The sequence below is a fragment of the Manihot esculenta genome, chromosome 16 (genome assembly GCF_001659605.2).
Source record: "Manihot esculenta cultivar AM560-2 chromosome 16, M.esculenta_v8, whole genome shotgun sequence".
Taxonomy (NCBI): domain Eukaryota; kingdom Viridiplantae; phylum Streptophyta; class Magnoliopsida; order Malpighiales; family Euphorbiaceae; genus Manihot; species Manihot esculenta.
The window spans coordinates 27608985-27626339 of NC_035176.2; the positions used below are offsets into that span (position 1 = coordinate 27608985).

The window sequence follows — 17355 nt, forward strand, 5'->3', positions numbered from 1 at the left end:
TCCAATGAAATTTAAGTAGGATTCCCTCCAAGGTACACGCCAATGACCAGAGTCTGATACGTTCCATCCAAGGAAAAATGCACCCCAACATGATGCTCAGGGATTTACCAGTAATGTTGTAAAAAATATGCCAAAGGAATAGAATAGTTAATTTATTTATATTACAAAAAAGAATGTGCAAACATCTAAATCTAAATAATAAGCAAAATGGCGAAACAAAATTTCATCCAATAATCAATTTAGATCATATAGTTTAATGTGAAGAAAGACAATACAAGATTACCAATACATTGATTGCACTATAAATAGTATGAAGAAACTGCGTCATATAAAATTCATTAACTAACAAAGAATAAAAGAGGCACCTGTCCTGATGATAGAGGTATAGGCAGCTGCATCAAGGAAAGAAAATGTGGGGTCTTCCCAATAAATTGTCCCATTCACTCACCACATATATGCTCATGCGTGGTCCAAATAATTGTGGGCAATGATTGATCCTCCAAAGTTAACTTTAAGGTTTCCGTCTTGTAGATCTTTTCATGTAAATTCTTAAAATAGCATAAATTCTCATAATCTCCGCAAGAATCCCATTGCCAGGTACACATTATTGAGAGTGGCATCTGCTAGCTCTGCAGCTTTGGTGGTGCCTCCCTCCAAGACTCTATCCACATAAGCTGAGTCAGATATTATTTCTCCATAAGAACTTGGAAAGGTAGAATACATGATGGAGAACAATTAACAACAATGTTTAACAACAACGGAATACAAATTGGTAGTGGTTTCAATCAGAAAAATAAGAATCCTAATAGGTGTCAGCAAAATGGGGTAATCATGAAATGATTAGGCATAAAACAATCATAGCCTTGGCAGACACTGCAATTACAAGCAAAATATCTACTTATATGCAGAGATAGAATAATATATATACATACACACACATATATATACATATATATACATGGGCATGATGCCTCTTAGAAGGCGTATAACCAGAAGATGGTTAAAATGGTGTGCTTGTGCCTTGCCAGCATGTGCACAAATACATCTCCTTAACTGATGGAGACAGCACAAAAACAAATTAATAAACTAACTCAAGGATGGGCAGCAAATATGGCCAGCATAAAAATAGATAATCTCACTTCCAATTTTGGCTATGGGAACTTCCTTTTTTTTTTCACAATGGCTGACCTGCACAACAAGGTCTAGTCCTCTCATCTGCTAAACCCCATCACATCCGCCATCCCAGTGACTAACCATCAGCTCTAGAGGTTGGAATCTCAAATTTTAACTACTGGACTTCAGGTTAAGTTTTTCCACTTATTGTAAATAAGCTTCATAGATTTTTACAAAATAATTATTTATGCCCTATGGATCCATAATGATTACTGACTTCAGCAAAGTGCAAAAGCAACACAAGTTGGGCATACAACATATATATATATATATATACAAACACACAAAAAAGCAGATGAAGAATGCATCTATTCATAAAATTACACATCCATATTTCAATATTTACATTCTTCCTAGAAAAATCAGTGCAAGTTGTTAGCAGAATTGATAACATAAAAAAACATAGGTTATCTATAAAAATAATAAATGCTTGAAAACAGACCTGAAAGCTAAAATTACAAGAAGAAGAAAAACTGGCTTAGAGGATACTTTTTGTTCAATCCCACATTGGTTTGAAATAAGGTAATATACCCTTCTAAGGAGTTCAAGCACAAAATTTTTTTGGAGTGAGTTAGACCTAAATTTAACATGGTATTAGAGTCTCTCCACCGATATTGGGTCTCCCATAAAATAAGTCACGCTCCTCCCATAAAATATATCATGCTCCTCCTATAAAATATATCACGCTCCAGTGTAGTTTTGGACGCGAGGTGTGTTGAATCCACATTGGTTTGGGATAAGGATAAGGTACTCCTTCCTTTAACTAGCTTTCGGCTGAGTTAGATCTGACCTAAATTTAACACTTTTCTTTTGGTATATTATTGCATGATAGTGCTCAAATGATAATAGCCACAAAAGTAAGGAACAGTTGCTTTTTAGGAAGTTCCAATAAAAGCCACATTCAATATAATGAATTATAATTATGGTGATACACACTAATAAATTATACAAGTATGGATCATTTGGAATTCAGATACAAAGACTCCCAAAAAAATTTAAAAATAAATAAAAGGAGACAAAATAAAAGGCCACATGTGTTTGAGCATCAGAAGTGAATACACCACCATAATTCCTAGTGAAGGATAACGCATGTGCAGAGGAAACCTGAATATGATGTAATGATCAACCAAGGCATCCGTTAAGAGAGTTTTGAACATCCCCAGTGCATATCATTGCATTCCTACTTAACTTCCCACAATGGGAAAGTATTTACCACTGCAAATTTCACTGTGGAAATCTTAAAGCACATAAGAAACTAGATCAAAGCCAAGGCCAAGAAAAACAAGTTATATTACCTCTTGTCTTCCTTGAGATAAGCTGATATACTGAAAGAAGATTGTTGCATTCAGGCCTTTGTGTCAAATTCCAGGCTGTTAGAACGACAAGAAGAAAAGCACACACCACAGCCATAAATCAATCAACCCAAGCAATGATAATGATAGAGAACAATTCAATTAAACTTCATTTCAAGCATTTTAGTTAGAAATTACATCATTATTTAAAGAATCATCATTATTCAAAAAATGTCTAAAGCGATTCATCCTAAAATAACATAAAACAACCTGAGGAGGTATCCAATTTTTCATAGCGCCAAAATAATTCCCGAGGTAAATAGATCCTGTAGGCTGGACTCCAGACCAAATCCTCTTCCTCTAAATCAAAACATTTACTGAATCGAAAATCGCATACAAAAATGCTAAATTCAAAATTTAACACATTTTCTTCAGGGTACAAAACTAATTTCAATAATCTCACATTAATAAAATAACTTATCCTTCAGCTGCTAAACTGGAGCATTAACGTGTAAAACAGAAAAGAGAGAATTACTTCGTAGAGCTCGTAGAACTCTCTGCAACAGCAGGCTCCGAGAGTGAGACAATGGAGTGGCAACGGAAACAAGTAGAGCATCTCGCATTTTGCATTTTGACGAATTAGCTCCGAGCTTCGAGATATTCGCTTGGAAATCCAGTGAGTGACCTGCTTGAGATTGTATTAGGATGTGAACAGCATAGAGTATTGGAGAGTTGAGATAGAGATGAAGATAGTACAGTGAAGAGGACAACTGCGGAGGAGAGCTGGAGAGGAGGAGAAAATGAGGGAGAATGGCACGTCCCATCATCTTCGCTTAGTGATCGGCGATTTGAATTGAGAATCTCTTATACCACACGGTGGACGGATGAGGGGTTAGCTTGCGATCTTGGCTTTGTGGAGTTTTTGCGACCGGAATTCCACCACCCATTGAAGCGCATATAGACATCGCTGATCTTTCAACTTTCGCACGCTAAAACTCATTTTCAGTCGCGACTCTTTTCGCATCGAGTTAGATTACACATCGGTTCTTGAGTCAACGATATCTCAACTTTTTAAGTAGAACAATTAAATATTTTATAATCCATCCGTTCAAAATAAATATAATTTCTTAATCAATAAATAAAAATAAATTTTTAAAATACTTAAATTTTTATTAATATAAATAATTTATTTTATATTATATAAATTATATTTTAATATTTAAATTTTAATTAACGATAAATTTTTTATATTATAAAATCTAACTCTTAAATTTTTATATTTTAATATAACGATGAGAATTTTCTTTTTGAAATAAAAAGTAGATATTAAAAAAATAAAATTTAAAATTTATTAAATTTATACAAATACATTTATTATCAAATTAAATCTGATTTATAAAATTTAAATAATATCATTTTATCTAATAAGATTTTTTTAATTTAAAATAATTTTTTTTAATTAGAAATTGAGGGTTTAAAAGTTAGAATATGAGATCTCTTAAATTTATTCAGACGTATGTATCGAATTATATTGTGAGTGCAATAAAATTATTTTATAAACTATGTATTTATGAATTTAATTAATTAAATATATATTTTAAGTTAGGGATAGGAAATTGAGAAAATTGAATTTATTATTTCTTAATTTAAGTTTAATGTACTTACAACGGAATTAACCTAAAATTGCAAAAAAATATACTTTTTTCAAATTATATTTATATTTTAAAATTATAAATAATAAATTTACATAAGAGTATTTTAATTATTTTATATTTATATTAACAACTTAAACACGTAATTATTAAATGATTAATTATTTAAAAATAATATATTAAATGTGCTTTTTAAAATTAAAATAATATAAATAAATAATTTTATTAAACCAAAAAAATTAAATAGTAAATATTGCTAAAACACAAATCTTCTGGTCGGACAAAAAAATACAAAGGAAGCTTTTCTCTTATCAGAGCCAGGTTTCGATCCTGGGACCTGTGGGTTATGGGCCCACCACGCTTCCGCTGCGCCACTCTGATTTATTGAAATTATTTCTGTGTTGATTTTAGTTTATCTGAACGAGGTAAAGGCCATCATACCTAATGAAGCCTTCTCTTCTCTCGCGATGAGGGCAAATATTTAAATAAATAAATAAATATTTAAATTTGAAATTTCGTAGTGAAAAAAACAAAGTAAACTGAGTAATTTTTAATTTTAATCATCCAAATTCAAACGAAAAAACAACAATGATGGATCTTGGATGCATGGTTATGTTCTGTTTGAATATAATTGTGGAGAGAAAGAAAAATAAGAATAAGATAAAAATAATGGTAAGTAAGTGAAAATATTAATATGCTTTTATTGTTTAAATATAATTTTTGCCATATAACTAAAATTTACTGATAGTAATGGAACCAAACCTATTAAATGATAATATATTTCACTTAAATTATTAATTCATATTTAGTGAATAAATAAAAAATAATATTTTAACAAATTAACTTTATTATAAATTTTTACATCAATTTATTTATCAAACATTATTATATGTGAAATCCAAAAGCAGAACAACATTATTATAATTAATTTTCTCTCTATCTTATAAAACGGAGAATTATTATTTTTTTACATGTCTTCAATCAAGTCATTGATTTTTTTTTAAAAATATTTATTATGCTTATATTAATATTTATTAAAAAGTAAATTTTATTAGATTTTTAAAAATAAGTTATTTAATTTTAATTTAACAACATAAATGAAGATTATATTAATAAATAACTAAATAAATTTTGAAAATTTTATCTATATAGATTAAATTTATTTTTATTAAAGGGATATATGGATTATAATTTTAATTATATAAAAATAGAATAAAGTTTGCCTTTAAATATTTATTTTATATTATGATTTCGTGCAAAAAAATCATTTATAATAAAATAATTTAAGTAAATTATTACAAGATCAAGTGTTATTTATATTTATTTTAGTCTCCATTTATTTTATAAAAATTAATATTTTTTAATATTTAAATTACTCAAAAAAATTAATTGAATCTCATAAGGATTAAATATTGAAATTTAAAAATAAAAAAATAAATATTCATAATTATAATATAATTCAAGGACTAAAAAGTAGTTTATCAAATTATTATTATCACTATTATTTTCTGGAAATTTGCCGCGGAGCTGATCTCAGAGTGGCGGGTACATGCCAAGAGCTGGAAATCCAATTGTTTGCCTCTTTGCTCTAAGAGAAGCCCTTAGAAGTGTCCCCGAAGAACAAAAGCAAAATGGATAACCAAAGAGTTCTCGAGGCAGAGAGATATCAGATGGAGCAGATTCGAGAGCTTGAATTTGAGGAATTACAAGTCGAGGAAGTGGAGGAAGGCAACTCATCGGACGATGACCGGGACGCCATGTAATCACCAATAATTTGATTTTCTTCTTCCTCTTCTTCTTATTCTTCTTCATTTTTTTTTTATAGTTTTAATATAACTTTGGGGATTAGGGTTTTACATTTTGCATTTATATCTGGGGGGGATCGAGAAAAAGAAATGAATATAGTGTCAGTCATTCGAGCTTTTAGTTGCTTTATTTTCTTCTTCCTTTTTCTTTTTTTCTCAGTTCGACTTCTACAAGTGTTTGCTCATTGTCTCATGATGATGGGAGTTTAGTTGCTTAATAGTATATCTAATCTCTTTTTAACTGGCTCCAATATTTTGGATTAAGGTATAAATAACTGTTAAACTAATCAGGTATTGGTTACCAAATTCTGGTATGACGTCCTGTTGAATGCTGATAAAGATTGAGGAATCAATATATATGTATGTATGTATGTATATATATTTTTAACATGACATGTCGGGTTTTCAATCCCAGCTAATAATACTGAGTTTGGTTGCCAATAGAATCCGTAGATAGTTTGAAAAACAATACCTGAGGGAAATTCATGCAACTAGTGTGCTCTCATTAGCTCTTTGAAGACTTCTTCTTGATTTAATTTTGAAGGTTTTTTGTTAACTCTTTGAAGTCTCAAGAATTAAGAAAGTCCGTTGTCTTATAGATTAGAGAAAGATCAATAAGTTATCTGTGTGTCTGTGTGTGTTAAGATTAAATTTGTCATTATTATTATTATTATTTGAATATAAGGGATTTTATTGGCAAAATTGAACTGAAAGGGATGAATTCTTGCATCAAATACTTTTGATTCCCAATTGATCTGTTCAATTGGCACTTCAGTCTTACTGTATAGTTTTTATTTGTATAATACAAATATACCATTTCAATTGTTGTCACTGTTACCTGATTTTGTTTCTCCCTCCCTCTCCCTCTCTTTCTCTCTCTCTCCATGAGTACCTACAGTGGTGCTGCTTCATCTGATGAATATGCTTTTAACACATTCCTGGCCCCTTTGCACACTTATCTTGGTGGTAAGCATGCATAACAAATTGCTTTTATTTGTTTATTTATTTTTGGGGTTGGGGAGGACAAAGGCGTGTTTCATTCAAATCTTTTAAGACTTATAATCTCTTTTGGATAATTCAGAGGTTGAAGATACTCACCGTAGATTGGCTTTCTTAGATGGTGGCGCCATATTAACTCTTCCATTGTTCTATCTTGAAGGTAAGTTTGATATTAAAATTTTCTTGTTCTCCTCTATGCACATTTGCATGCATGCAATGCAAAGAGATCATTGGTGATTGACATAATCTGCATGTGATGGTCATAATCTTGAAAAGTTTTAAAAGTTTTACAATTGATCAGTTTTTTTATTTTCATGTGTGCACTGCATGAGTGCATTTGCATCCTGTATCTTTTATTTCTCTCATATGTGTTATTTTAAAGGAGATGCAAGAATAATCTGTAACATCATCCTAACTTATCTACTCATAACCTTGCAAGTCTTGAGACTTGATGACCTTGGCATTACTGAGGGCTAAGGAGCAGTAAGATGTAGCTTCTTAATGTTCAGCTGTATTTGTGTTGAGGATGCATTTTCTATTTAATATTTCTTCCCAGAATCAGTTCTCTAATCTTGCAGCTTGATAATTTTGTCAGGGGTTGTTCTTTTCCCAGGAGCCATTCTTCCTCTTAGAGTTGTTCAACCAAATTTTATATCTGCTGTTGAGAGGGCTTTAACACAAGTTGATGCTCCTTACACCATAGGCGTGGTAGATTAACACAACCTGAAACTTATCATTTTACTTATTCTTCGTATGTGATTTCTTTCTTTAGTTTTGTTTTCTTTTCATAGAATTAAAATTACTTGGAACTTTGTCCAGGTCCATGCATATAGAGATCTTGATAACAGACGATTAAAGTTTGCAACTGTAGGGACAACTGCGGAGGTATAATCATGGAACATAAGATCATATACTGTTTCTAAGTGATCAGGAGGCTGTAAATTTTGTTTAAATAGAACTTTGCATATCTCATAGCTGTTTGATAACATTACTTGAGATTAATATTTAATTGTATCTGTAAATGACTATTTGTACTGTTAAAAGTGCAATTTTTATGTGTTGAATCTTTTAATAAGTAATAATTTAATGTCAAAAAACAGATTTGCATTAAAGGTCCATATCTTGTCATTGCAAAAGCTCATTGTTTTCTCCATTGATGGATTAACCAAAACAAAAGTGAGGCTAGAATATTTTGCTGTTACATTGTATGTGCAAAAATTTATCTAATTTAGCATGGGATGTCAAGATGTCATGGATGGAGGTCATCTGTGCTGTTAACTAGGATGCTAGCCATTAAATTTGGGTCAAGTTTAACTCTTAGCTTAAGGGAGAGGAGTGACTATGGCGCATACAAGGGGCACATTATCCTTTTCCAAACCAATGTGGGATCCAATACACCTCCTCACACCCAGGACCATACTGAAGCGTGACACATTCATGGAAGGTCCAAGATCGGTGAGAGACTGATACCATGTTAAATCTGGATCAAGTCTAACTCACTCCAAAAGCTAACTTAAGGAGGAAGGGTGCTTATGGCCCACTTCCATCGAAGGGGCACATTATCCATTCCATACAAGGGGTAATGATCGATGTGGAATTTAACACTAGCAAAGTGCATACCTAATGTAAGCCAAGGAGATTCATAACTGGGATCTATTGTGTAGTGAAATTGTCAATCAGTTACCTATTGGACTCTTGCAGAACAGAATAAAATGACGTTATTGTTCTTACTGTTATAATAAAATTATTGATGTATTTGGAGCTTTTATTTTTTGCTATCCATAATGCTTAATTTTTGCTAGATAGGTTGTTGGCCACTGGGATTTTTTAGATTTGATGTCATGGAAAATATTATTTCTAATGTTTTCCTGGTGTTCTAGCTGTTGATTTTATTCTTTCAGATGCCACATGAGCAGAATCGCTTATGGAACTTGTTATATTCAATTTGTAGATTCGACAATATCGGCGGTTAGAGGATGGATCAGTAAATGTAGTTACTCGTGGCCAGCAGCGCATTCGTTTAAGACGTCATTGGATTGATGTGGAAGGAGTGGTTGGACTATGTTTTTTTGTCATACTGTTGTCCTTGTTTCACAGCTACATTTATAGTCAATGACTGACATGGTGAATTATTTCATTTGTATAGCCATGTGGGGAGGTTCAAGTTATCCAGGAAGATCTGCCATTAAGGGCACCACAGGATGCATTTGGAAGATTAGCACCATTATGTATTAACAGGCATAATGTTTCACATAGAATGCCTTCAAAAGTCTCATTGCGTGGACATGGGGATGGTGACAATGATTCAGAAGCAAACTCAGAGGAAAGCTTCGAGATTGGACTTTCACCGGCTGAAAAGAGAATCCATCAATCTGCAGTCACTTCATGTTGCGGCTATGATGTGATTGATGAATCAACAAGTAGTGATGAGGACAAGTTTGAATCAGAAATCAAACGTACAAAATCTCATATAAGTGATTATGGGTGCAGTTCCACACCGGGAGAACAATCTCTCAAAGGGGAAGGTTCCAGAAATCGCCGCAAAAATGCTGGCTTAAGCCATTTTAGTAAGGTGCCAAGAGCATTCTGGCCCTACTGGGTGTATCGTATGTATGATTCCTATTGCCTTGCTGAAAGGGCTGCAGGTATTTTACTTGGTTCTCTGACATTCAAATAGAAGGTCTTCATTGACTAAACTTAACGCTGACCAGAGAGTCACACAAGCATATGGTTCAATATGGGATTTCACTTTTGTAGTGGACATGAATTACTTTGCCCACCTAAAGTTAGAAAAATAATGTTGAAATAGTTGAATCTGTATAAGTTTTTAGATCAGAAGTTCTCATAAATAAATATGTGTTATGCATGTGAATGTAGAAATAAGTTCCATTCAAAGAGAGTTGAAAGCATTTTGATTTGTTGAGTGGATTTGCAGAGTATTACTTTCAAAAGTAAATTGAAGGATTTAATTCTGTCACATTCTTCATCATGCAGTTGGTCTAAAGACAAAAGTTGCTTCATTTCTACTGGCTTATGCATTAGTTATGTGTGGACTGTGGACTTGATCAACAAATTTTCTTTCCACCATCGTAAATGATCTTATTTTGAACATTTTGCAGACATGTGGAAACAGATAGTTGGGACCCCAAGCATGGATGGTCTTGTGAGAAGACCTGATCTTTTATCATTTTACATTGCCAGTAAAATTCCTGTGTCTGAATCCACAAGGCAGGAGCTTTTGGAGATTGATGGCATTTCATATCGCCTACAACGGGAAATTGATTTACTAAAAAGTTTTGATCTTATTAGGTGTAAATATTGTCAGGTAACAAGTTATAAGTGTCTCTGCCTGTGCACGCACATGCATGCTTACATCAGTTCCTGCTTGTGCCTCCATTAGTGCACTTGCGTGCTAGCATCCTCCCCCAGCTAACCCCATATCCCTCAGCACCACATTGTAAGCCTAAAACATTGTGTGTATTAATTTATTATCTTTTTCACGTTTCTCCATGCAGATTGTTACTGCCAGGCGGAGTGATATGTTGGTGATGTCCAGTGAAGGTCCCCTTGGGGCTTATGTTAACCCACATGGTTCTGTGCATGAGATAATGACTTTCTATAAAGTAAATGCCATAGTACTTTATGGGGAAGCAGTTACAGAATACAGCTGGTTTCCTGGGTATGGATATATTCTCTGACTATTATTTACTACTAAATAACTTTCTTTTTCTCTCGAGCGGTGGAAGTTTTCTTTTTCTCTTGGATAAGGGAATATTTTTGTGTGAATGACATGAATAAACACTCCTGTAATTTGTCTAAGTAGCTCCTGGGTCTTGGGTTTAGTGGTTAGTAAATAGTAATCATTTAAGAGAGTTAATTATTGAGAGTGAGAAGGATAACCCAGGTAATTCGGCAGAGCAAAGAGTAGTCAGAATTAGGTCATTACGTATGGTAGGTTGGATGTTGTAATTTTCCTGATTCTCTTTTGTTTTTGCTTCTTTTCTCCAATATGACGCTCTTTAATTGATCATCTGGTGATTCTGTTGGTTAATTTGCAATATTTGCAGGTATGCATGGATAGTAGCACACTGCGCCATTTGTGAATCCCATATGGGGTGGCTTTTCACTGCCACAAAGAAAAAGTTGAAGCCTCAATCATTTTGGGCAATCCGGAGTGCTCAAGTTGCTGATGATAAACACTAAGCTCAGAATCAGTATTTTCCATTATGGCTCTGAATTGTGGCTGTGGCCCCGTAATGTAATGAGGTTACCTTGTATATATTACTAGTCCTTTTTGTCCCCTCCTGGTTCTCCTTTGATATTAGACAAATCTTTCTTTGGCAAGTGATATTTCCTAGAGATTTCAAAGAATCAGTCGGCTATACAATGTCTGGTTTGGAACAATAAAGTGGTTTTCCAAATGATTTGAATTCTTTTTGCTTTTGGTTTCATATTCCTTGTAGAATGAGATCCCTCCATTTGGAATCAAGGATTTTAAGAATATGAATTACTTTTTCTAATAATCCTCTTATTTGAAATGAAGGAATCTATTTTCATATTAGAGGACGTTGAAATTTTACATGATTTTATAATAATTTAATTTGAATTTTCTTTTCAAAATAAATCATAATAAATAAAGATATTATGATTTATTTGTTCTCCATATGGGGTTTGAATTTAGAATTTAATTAACGGAAATGGCTATGTTGAGACTCGGCCTAAACTCATTGGTCAAGTCCAATTTGACCAATATGCCCAATTTATGGGGAGTAGAAGCGGTGATGATAGAGTTAATACCGATGTATTATCTTGACAGAAAAAAGAAACACCGATAGTAAAACTGATCAATCTTCAGTCACATCTTATTATAAAATTTATTCTGATGAAGCAACACTACAAATCGTTAAAGAGGAACTAAGAAAATAAAAATGACAGCATTCCCAGGGAACAAGTGACAAGGGAAGCGAAAGGAAGTCAGGCTCTGATAGTATTACCAAAATTTTACTGGCTGAGAACTGAAATTAATAATTGATAGAAATGAATTGCATTCCATTCACTACCCACAAAAAAATTTAAAAAGGTGGAAAAAAAATTCAAACAGCAATGAAACTAGTAAGGCTTAGAATACAATGCAGGCCATGAAGCGCAGGTTTAGCGGTAGCATCCGTAGACTGGGCTGTACATGCAGCTCTCTGCATGCTGGACAAGATCCTTAGGACGTGGGAGACGAGAAGCCAAACCTATGAGGTAGTTAAGCATGGAATATTAATGGATCATACAAAGCATTACACGCAAAAGGAAGACAGACAATAAAAAAATTTAAAAAAAAAAAAAAAAAAACTTACCAAGTTCATATGCTTTAGCAGCAACTTTAGCAGCAATTTGGGCTGAAATTTTCCTGATGTTGGAAAATGGAGGGTAAATCAATCCTTTGTCAAAGTGTTCCTGTTTTACTTGTGCAGCCAAAGCTTCAGCTGTTGCAACAAGAAGAAATGAGAGTGGTTAAACAGTTTGTGCTTTTTATTAATGCAGAGACAGAGTAATTCAAAGTTTTAAAACAATTCTTTTTTAGTTCTAACAAGAAGCTAACAAGCATAGATTTTTGGGGGTAAAAATGCAGGTGTTTGTTTGTACTAGCTCGGGGGAAGAGAAAGATTTGACAGATTTCACTACACTTGAAAGGCATTGTGAACATGGAAATAAAACTCAAATAGTTTGTTCTACTTACAGGCTGCCAAAAGCAAGTCATTATGCACACGAATTGCGCCAGACATGATCAACCCCAAACCAAATCCAGGGAATATGTAAGCATTATTTGCCTGAAAAAAAAAAATTCCGGTGAATTTCTGTTGTGAATAGTAATTGACTAATTTCAGGTGCAAATACACTTCAGAATAAGAGGTTGAACCTGGCCAGGCACAAAAACTTTCCCATCGTATTCAACAGGGTCAAATGGACTTCCACTAGCAAAGATAGCGCGACCCTGCAGGTTGACAAGGAAAACACTCAAGTTCATGGCAAAACTTTACTAGTCTTTCAAGCCACCTCACCTATGAACTGAGGTGAGATGTCACAGCTCAAGCAAATATTGGAAGGGAAAATTTTGTTTTACCTCGCTCCACGTATAAGCTTCTTCAGCTGTACACTCAGATTGTGAAGTAGGATTGGAGAGTGCAAGAATTAGAGGTTTCTGAATGCAGTAATAGAAAAGTTGTTTCAGTCAGCCAACATTATGACTTTGTTGTGTGCATGTGCAATAAGTATGCAAGTCGTGTGTATGCGTCTGAGAGAGAGAGAGAGAAAGAGAAAGAACCTCATTGAATGATGCCATGGCCTTAACCACCTCCTTAGTGAATGTTTTTCCAACACCAGAAGATCCTATCAATACTGTTGGCTTGATTGCCTGAGAAATCGGAACTGTAAGGAAAATGCTTTGGAGTTCTGTTACAATATTAATTCATAATATAAGATAATTTTCACACCTTAACAGCATCCAAAAGTCCCTTGACAGGTTCATGCTCATGTGCCCAAGGCTTCTTGAAGTGCTGAAGCGACTCTTTACGAGAGTTAACAATCAGTCCCTGCAGCAAACAACAGCACATGTTAACAATTGAAAAATTATTGAAGGCAAAATATTCAAGCAAAATGTAAACATTCTTCCAAGTCACAAGGATTTTAGATCACATCAAGACTACCTTTGAGTCCACAAGCCAAATCTTCTTGCGGGTCTCTTCAATCGGTGCTTTAATCTGAAGAAAATGTTTTGGATTAATGATTAAACTGATATTGGCATAATAAGGAATTGAATTACAGAATATTTAATAGATTAAAACAGTAATTCATTACCTGTTTCGATATCTCAAGGGCTATAAGCTCAGCTATGCCAGTTCCAGCCTGCAATACCGAAATGGTAGAAGTGAGAAACAAGAGAACCAAATATCTATATGCCATGTGTGCTACCCAATGCTTAAGATACCAAGCAAAAAAATCTCAAGGTTTCGAATGGAAGCATAGCCATTTAGACGATGATCATGGTGGTGTAATATTTTTGGTAAAGAAGGGTAGGTTCAAGTTGAGGATCTAAGAATGCTTAGTCATTTTATGTAAAGGAAAAATGAAGAAAAATGATTTCAAGAGTTATCGTGTTCGAGGCTCACCTCTCCAGCACCAAGGAATAAGAATTTATGATCAGCCAAGGTTCCACCAACTAATTTCAGAGCTGCAAGAAGTCCTGCTAGCACCACAGATGCTGTACCCTGCAATAATTAGATAATTTATGATAAGAGAGTTTCCAATGAAGATAACATGGATTCTTAAAAAAATAAGTAATTTTTACAATCTTTTTACCTGAATGTCATCATTGAAGACGAGATGCGTTGGGCTGTATTTTGTCAGTAGCTCAAATGCATTGTGATTTGCAAAGTCTTCAAACTGTTATATTATTTGAAGGTCAGATTGAAGTTCTCAAAACTCAAAAAGTAAGTAACTTGCAAAATAGCATATTACAATTGAATAACTTACCTGTACAAGGACTTTCTCCCCATAGTTCTGCTTCACTGCAGTCATGAACTCCTCTAGAAGTTCAGCATATTCCTAATATCAGATGAACGATGAACCATTCAGAACTAAACAAGACTTTGAGTTCGCGCGTGCATCACAAGAAGTTGAAAAGAGGAGGAAAAGAAATATCATTAAACCTGTCCAGTTGCCCTCCTTTGTTTAAGACCAATGTAGAACTCGTCATTCAACAACTGCTCATTGTTTGTGCCCACATCAATGGTAACAGGCAAGCACTGCAAGTTACGAATAAAAACTGGAATATTTCAGTATATAAAATAGGGATGACTAATCCGGAATATCTGAGGACATACATCAAATATTAGGATTGGTTTTTGATAGGGAATTTATTTGACAAGTTCCTACTTTTACTCTGATACTAATGGTGAAAAATGACTGCAAAAGCTGAAAGAATATGACAATAATAAGAGTTTGTGATTATAGTAAAACTTACTGCTGAGGGACGTAATCCTCCCAATGCAGTATACAAAGAGAGTTTTCCTACAGGAATCCCCATTCCCTGAAAAATTACAAATTACAACTAATAAATAATTCAACTCTCGAGCAAGGATAGAGACTTGTGCATTTAGGTCATGAATCCTTCCAAATATGTTATCTTAAAGAGAACAGATGCTGGCATTATTACCTGGCAGCCAAGATCCCCAAGTCCCAGAATACGCTCACCATCAGTGACGACGATAACCTGTATGTTTCTCTCCGGCCAGTTCTTCAATACTTCAAGAATCTTGCCCCTAAAGAATTTCATTACTCAGTATCTTCTTGTATGTTATATTATTTAGAGTTTAGACATGATGAATGCAAGATATTAGATGGTTATACTTCTCTTTCAAGCTGATGTAGAGACCCTGAGGTCGCCGGAAAATGCTCCCATATTTCTGGCAAGCCTCACCAACTGTGGGAGTGTAAACAACTGGTAGGAGTTCCTCAACGTTATCAATCAGAAGCTTGTAAAATAGTTTCTCATTCCTCTCCTGTAAGACATGTAATGATTTCTACTGATAAGGCAGAACAACTATACTATCAAAAGGGCAATGTTTTATTCCATTGATGATGTCTATAACCTTAAAATCACTCCGAAACAACATAGGATCTGCTTAAAGAGAACATAGAATCATCATCAAAATAAAAGTACCTGAAGATCCATCATAGCCACGTATCGTTGCAAGGGAACTTTGTACTGTCTCAGACTCTGCATCAACTTCTTCTCCTATTATTGAATGTCACATACAAGTTAGCAACAGACATCTAATCTGGGAGATAAAATCAAACATATGAGCTTCAACTGTAAGAATGCCATTCAAGCTAACCTGGAGCTCCTGAGTAAAGATTGCTGGGGGCAGAAGGCCTCGCAAGTAATGAGCATCTCTCTCTTTCTCACTGAAGGCAAGCCCCTTGTTGTAGTGTGGATCCCGCAACAAAGTATACCCACTGTACACAGAACAAAAAAAAACATTCAAATCATGCAAATCTCAGAGATATGAATCAAAAGTGAAATAATAAAGATGAAGAACTCTCTTGTGACTTCAAGAAACTAGCAGAAACATTCATAATTCTGGTGGCATTTCCCAGATCAAAAGGCAGAAATTTTATAACACCAAAGGCTAAACAAAATTAGGACAGCAAATCATAAAAATTGGTAATAATCTCAAAGAACACAATAAGAAGAAAAATGAACCCATTTAACCTGGCAACAGAAACAGTCCAAGGAGTGGCAAACTGATCTTCTGTAGCATTATCCTCGCCATAAACGTCCTCAACACCTCCACCCACATTAACATTCTTCTTCTTCTCCTCCTCCTCCACTGAGTAACCACCATTCATCATTGAACTCGCCATTAAAGCCCAAAACTTTCTCTCTACTCCTCTACCCAGAACCACTCTCTGCAAACAAAAAGAAAGCTGAAAAGGTACAATACACAGGGCGCACGCAGTTTGTGTTGGGAAAACGAAAACAGAGTCCCCCTTTATAGGCACCCGAAACCCAACAAATCTTACTTTTTTTATAAAAAATTTTTGAAAATGGAAGCTAAGGGTTGGTTTGAACTTTCAACGTCAAAAGGAAGAATGCAGACTACCGACGTAGACAATTGATTAAGAAAAATGATTAAATAAGAAAGAAAGAAAGAAGATTGCTTTAAGAGGAATTTATTGAGAAAATGAGTGAATTACAGAGTTCGAATGGTAATGTTAATGGTATACCAGAAAAGTAAATCTCTTGAGAGTAATCATAATGCAGGAACGTGCAAGGAATTGCAGAGGGTAGACAGAGAGAAAGTGAACATTCTGTGCCTTCTTTTTTAGAGTGAGAAAGCTTGTTACGCGTTTCGGTAGAGAGAGAAAGAGAGGGGAAAAATCTTCTTGCATTACATACGAGGTGTTGGATGAGGTTTTTCGCATCAGTAGACTTTTGGAAGAAAGTCAAAATTAGTTCCTAAACTTCTCATTAAATTCAAATAATAATAATAATATGTTTCAAAAAAAATTCAAATAATAATAAAACTCTCAATTTTATGTTTAAGTATAAATAAGTTATAGTTTAATAAAATATTGTTTTTAATAATAATTTTTTAAAACAAATTATTTATCATTTTATTTTTGTATTTTTAATTTTAATTTAATAAAAAATTAATTAATTTTATATTTAAGGCTTTATTTATTTATGAAAGATAACTTATATAAAGAAAAATTTTATGTGAAAAATATTGTACGTTGAAATATTTTTTATAAAAAATATTTTTGAATAAAATATTTTGATTTTATATTTAATTTCAATTTAAAAATAAAAATAAAAATTAATTTACATATAACTTTAAAATAGAGAAAAATATTTTTTTATTTGAAAGAAAAGTTTTCTTT

General features: G+C 33.6%; 3 protein-coding genes and 1 non-coding gene across 20 annotated transcripts; 1 reads left to right on the top strand and 3 right to left on the bottom strand.

Moving 5' to 3' along the window:
• Positions 1-226: 226 nt before the first annotated feature.
• On the bottom strand, positions 227-3532 carry LOC110603118. 17 transcript variants are annotated; one of them, XR_002486100.2, is made up of 4 exons: positions 3222-3532; positions 3001-3150; positions 2469-2524; positions 227-661 (listed from the first exon to the last, which is right to left on the bottom strand). XR_002486100.2 is itself a non-coding variant. In XM_021740803.2 (3 exons), the coding sequence occupies exons 1-3, from the start codon at positions 3290-3292 to the stop codon at positions 605-607; spliced, it is 405 nt and encodes a 134-aa protein (XP_021596495.1). In that variant the 5' UTR covers positions 3293-3532; the 3' UTR covers positions 227-604. The 17 variants fall into 17 exon arrangements, 6 of the variants coding, with proteins under 6 accessions (XP_021596495.1, XP_021596496.1, XP_021596494.1 ...); XR_006348916.1 differs by adding an exon at positions 2278-2388 and having other exon boundaries at positions 2469-2543; positions 3001-3532; XR_002486094.2 differs by adding an exon at positions 2278-2400 and having other exon boundaries at positions 2469-2543; positions 3001-3532.
• An 894-nt stretch (positions 3533-4426) lies between these two features.
• On the bottom strand, positions 4427-4498 carry TRNAM-CAU. The gene has a single exon. It is a non-coding gene; the product is annotated as a tRNA-Met (tRNA).
• A 1125-nt stretch (positions 4499-5623) lies between these two features.
• On the top strand, positions 5624-11372 carry LOC110603916 (protein cereblon). Its single transcript, XM_021741923.2, has 10 exons — positions 5624-5876; positions 6821-6888; positions 7004-7081; positions 7517-7629; positions 7741-7806; positions 8873-8974; positions 9068-9566; positions 10041-10246; positions 10437-10600; positions 10989-11372. Exons 1-10 carry the CDS (start codon positions 5749-5751, stop codon positions 11122-11124), a joined length of 1560 nt encoding a protein of 519 aa, XP_021597615.1. The 5' UTR covers positions 5624-5748; the 3' UTR covers positions 11125-11372.
• A 381-nt stretch (positions 11373-11753) lies between these two features.
• On the bottom strand, positions 11754-16888 carry LOC110602857 (NADP-dependent malic enzyme). The gene is made up of 20 exons (XM_021740440.2): positions 16699-16888; positions 16184-16380; positions 15807-15927; positions 15632-15706; positions 15319-15470; positions 15125-15230; positions 14933-14998; positions 14619-14714; positions 14443-14514; positions 14269-14352; positions 14079-14177; positions 13768-13815; positions 13617-13670; positions 13404-13502; positions 13235-13324; positions 13034-13111; positions 12830-12904; positions 12650-12740; positions 12267-12395; positions 11754-12161 (listed from the first exon to the last, which is right to left on the bottom strand). Exons 1-20 carry the CDS (start codon positions 16861-16863, stop codon positions 12073-12075), a joined length of 1986 nt encoding a protein of 661 aa, XP_021596132.2. The 5' UTR covers positions 16864-16888; the 3' UTR covers positions 11754-12072.
• Between the last annotated feature and the right edge of the window lie 467 nt (positions 16889-17355).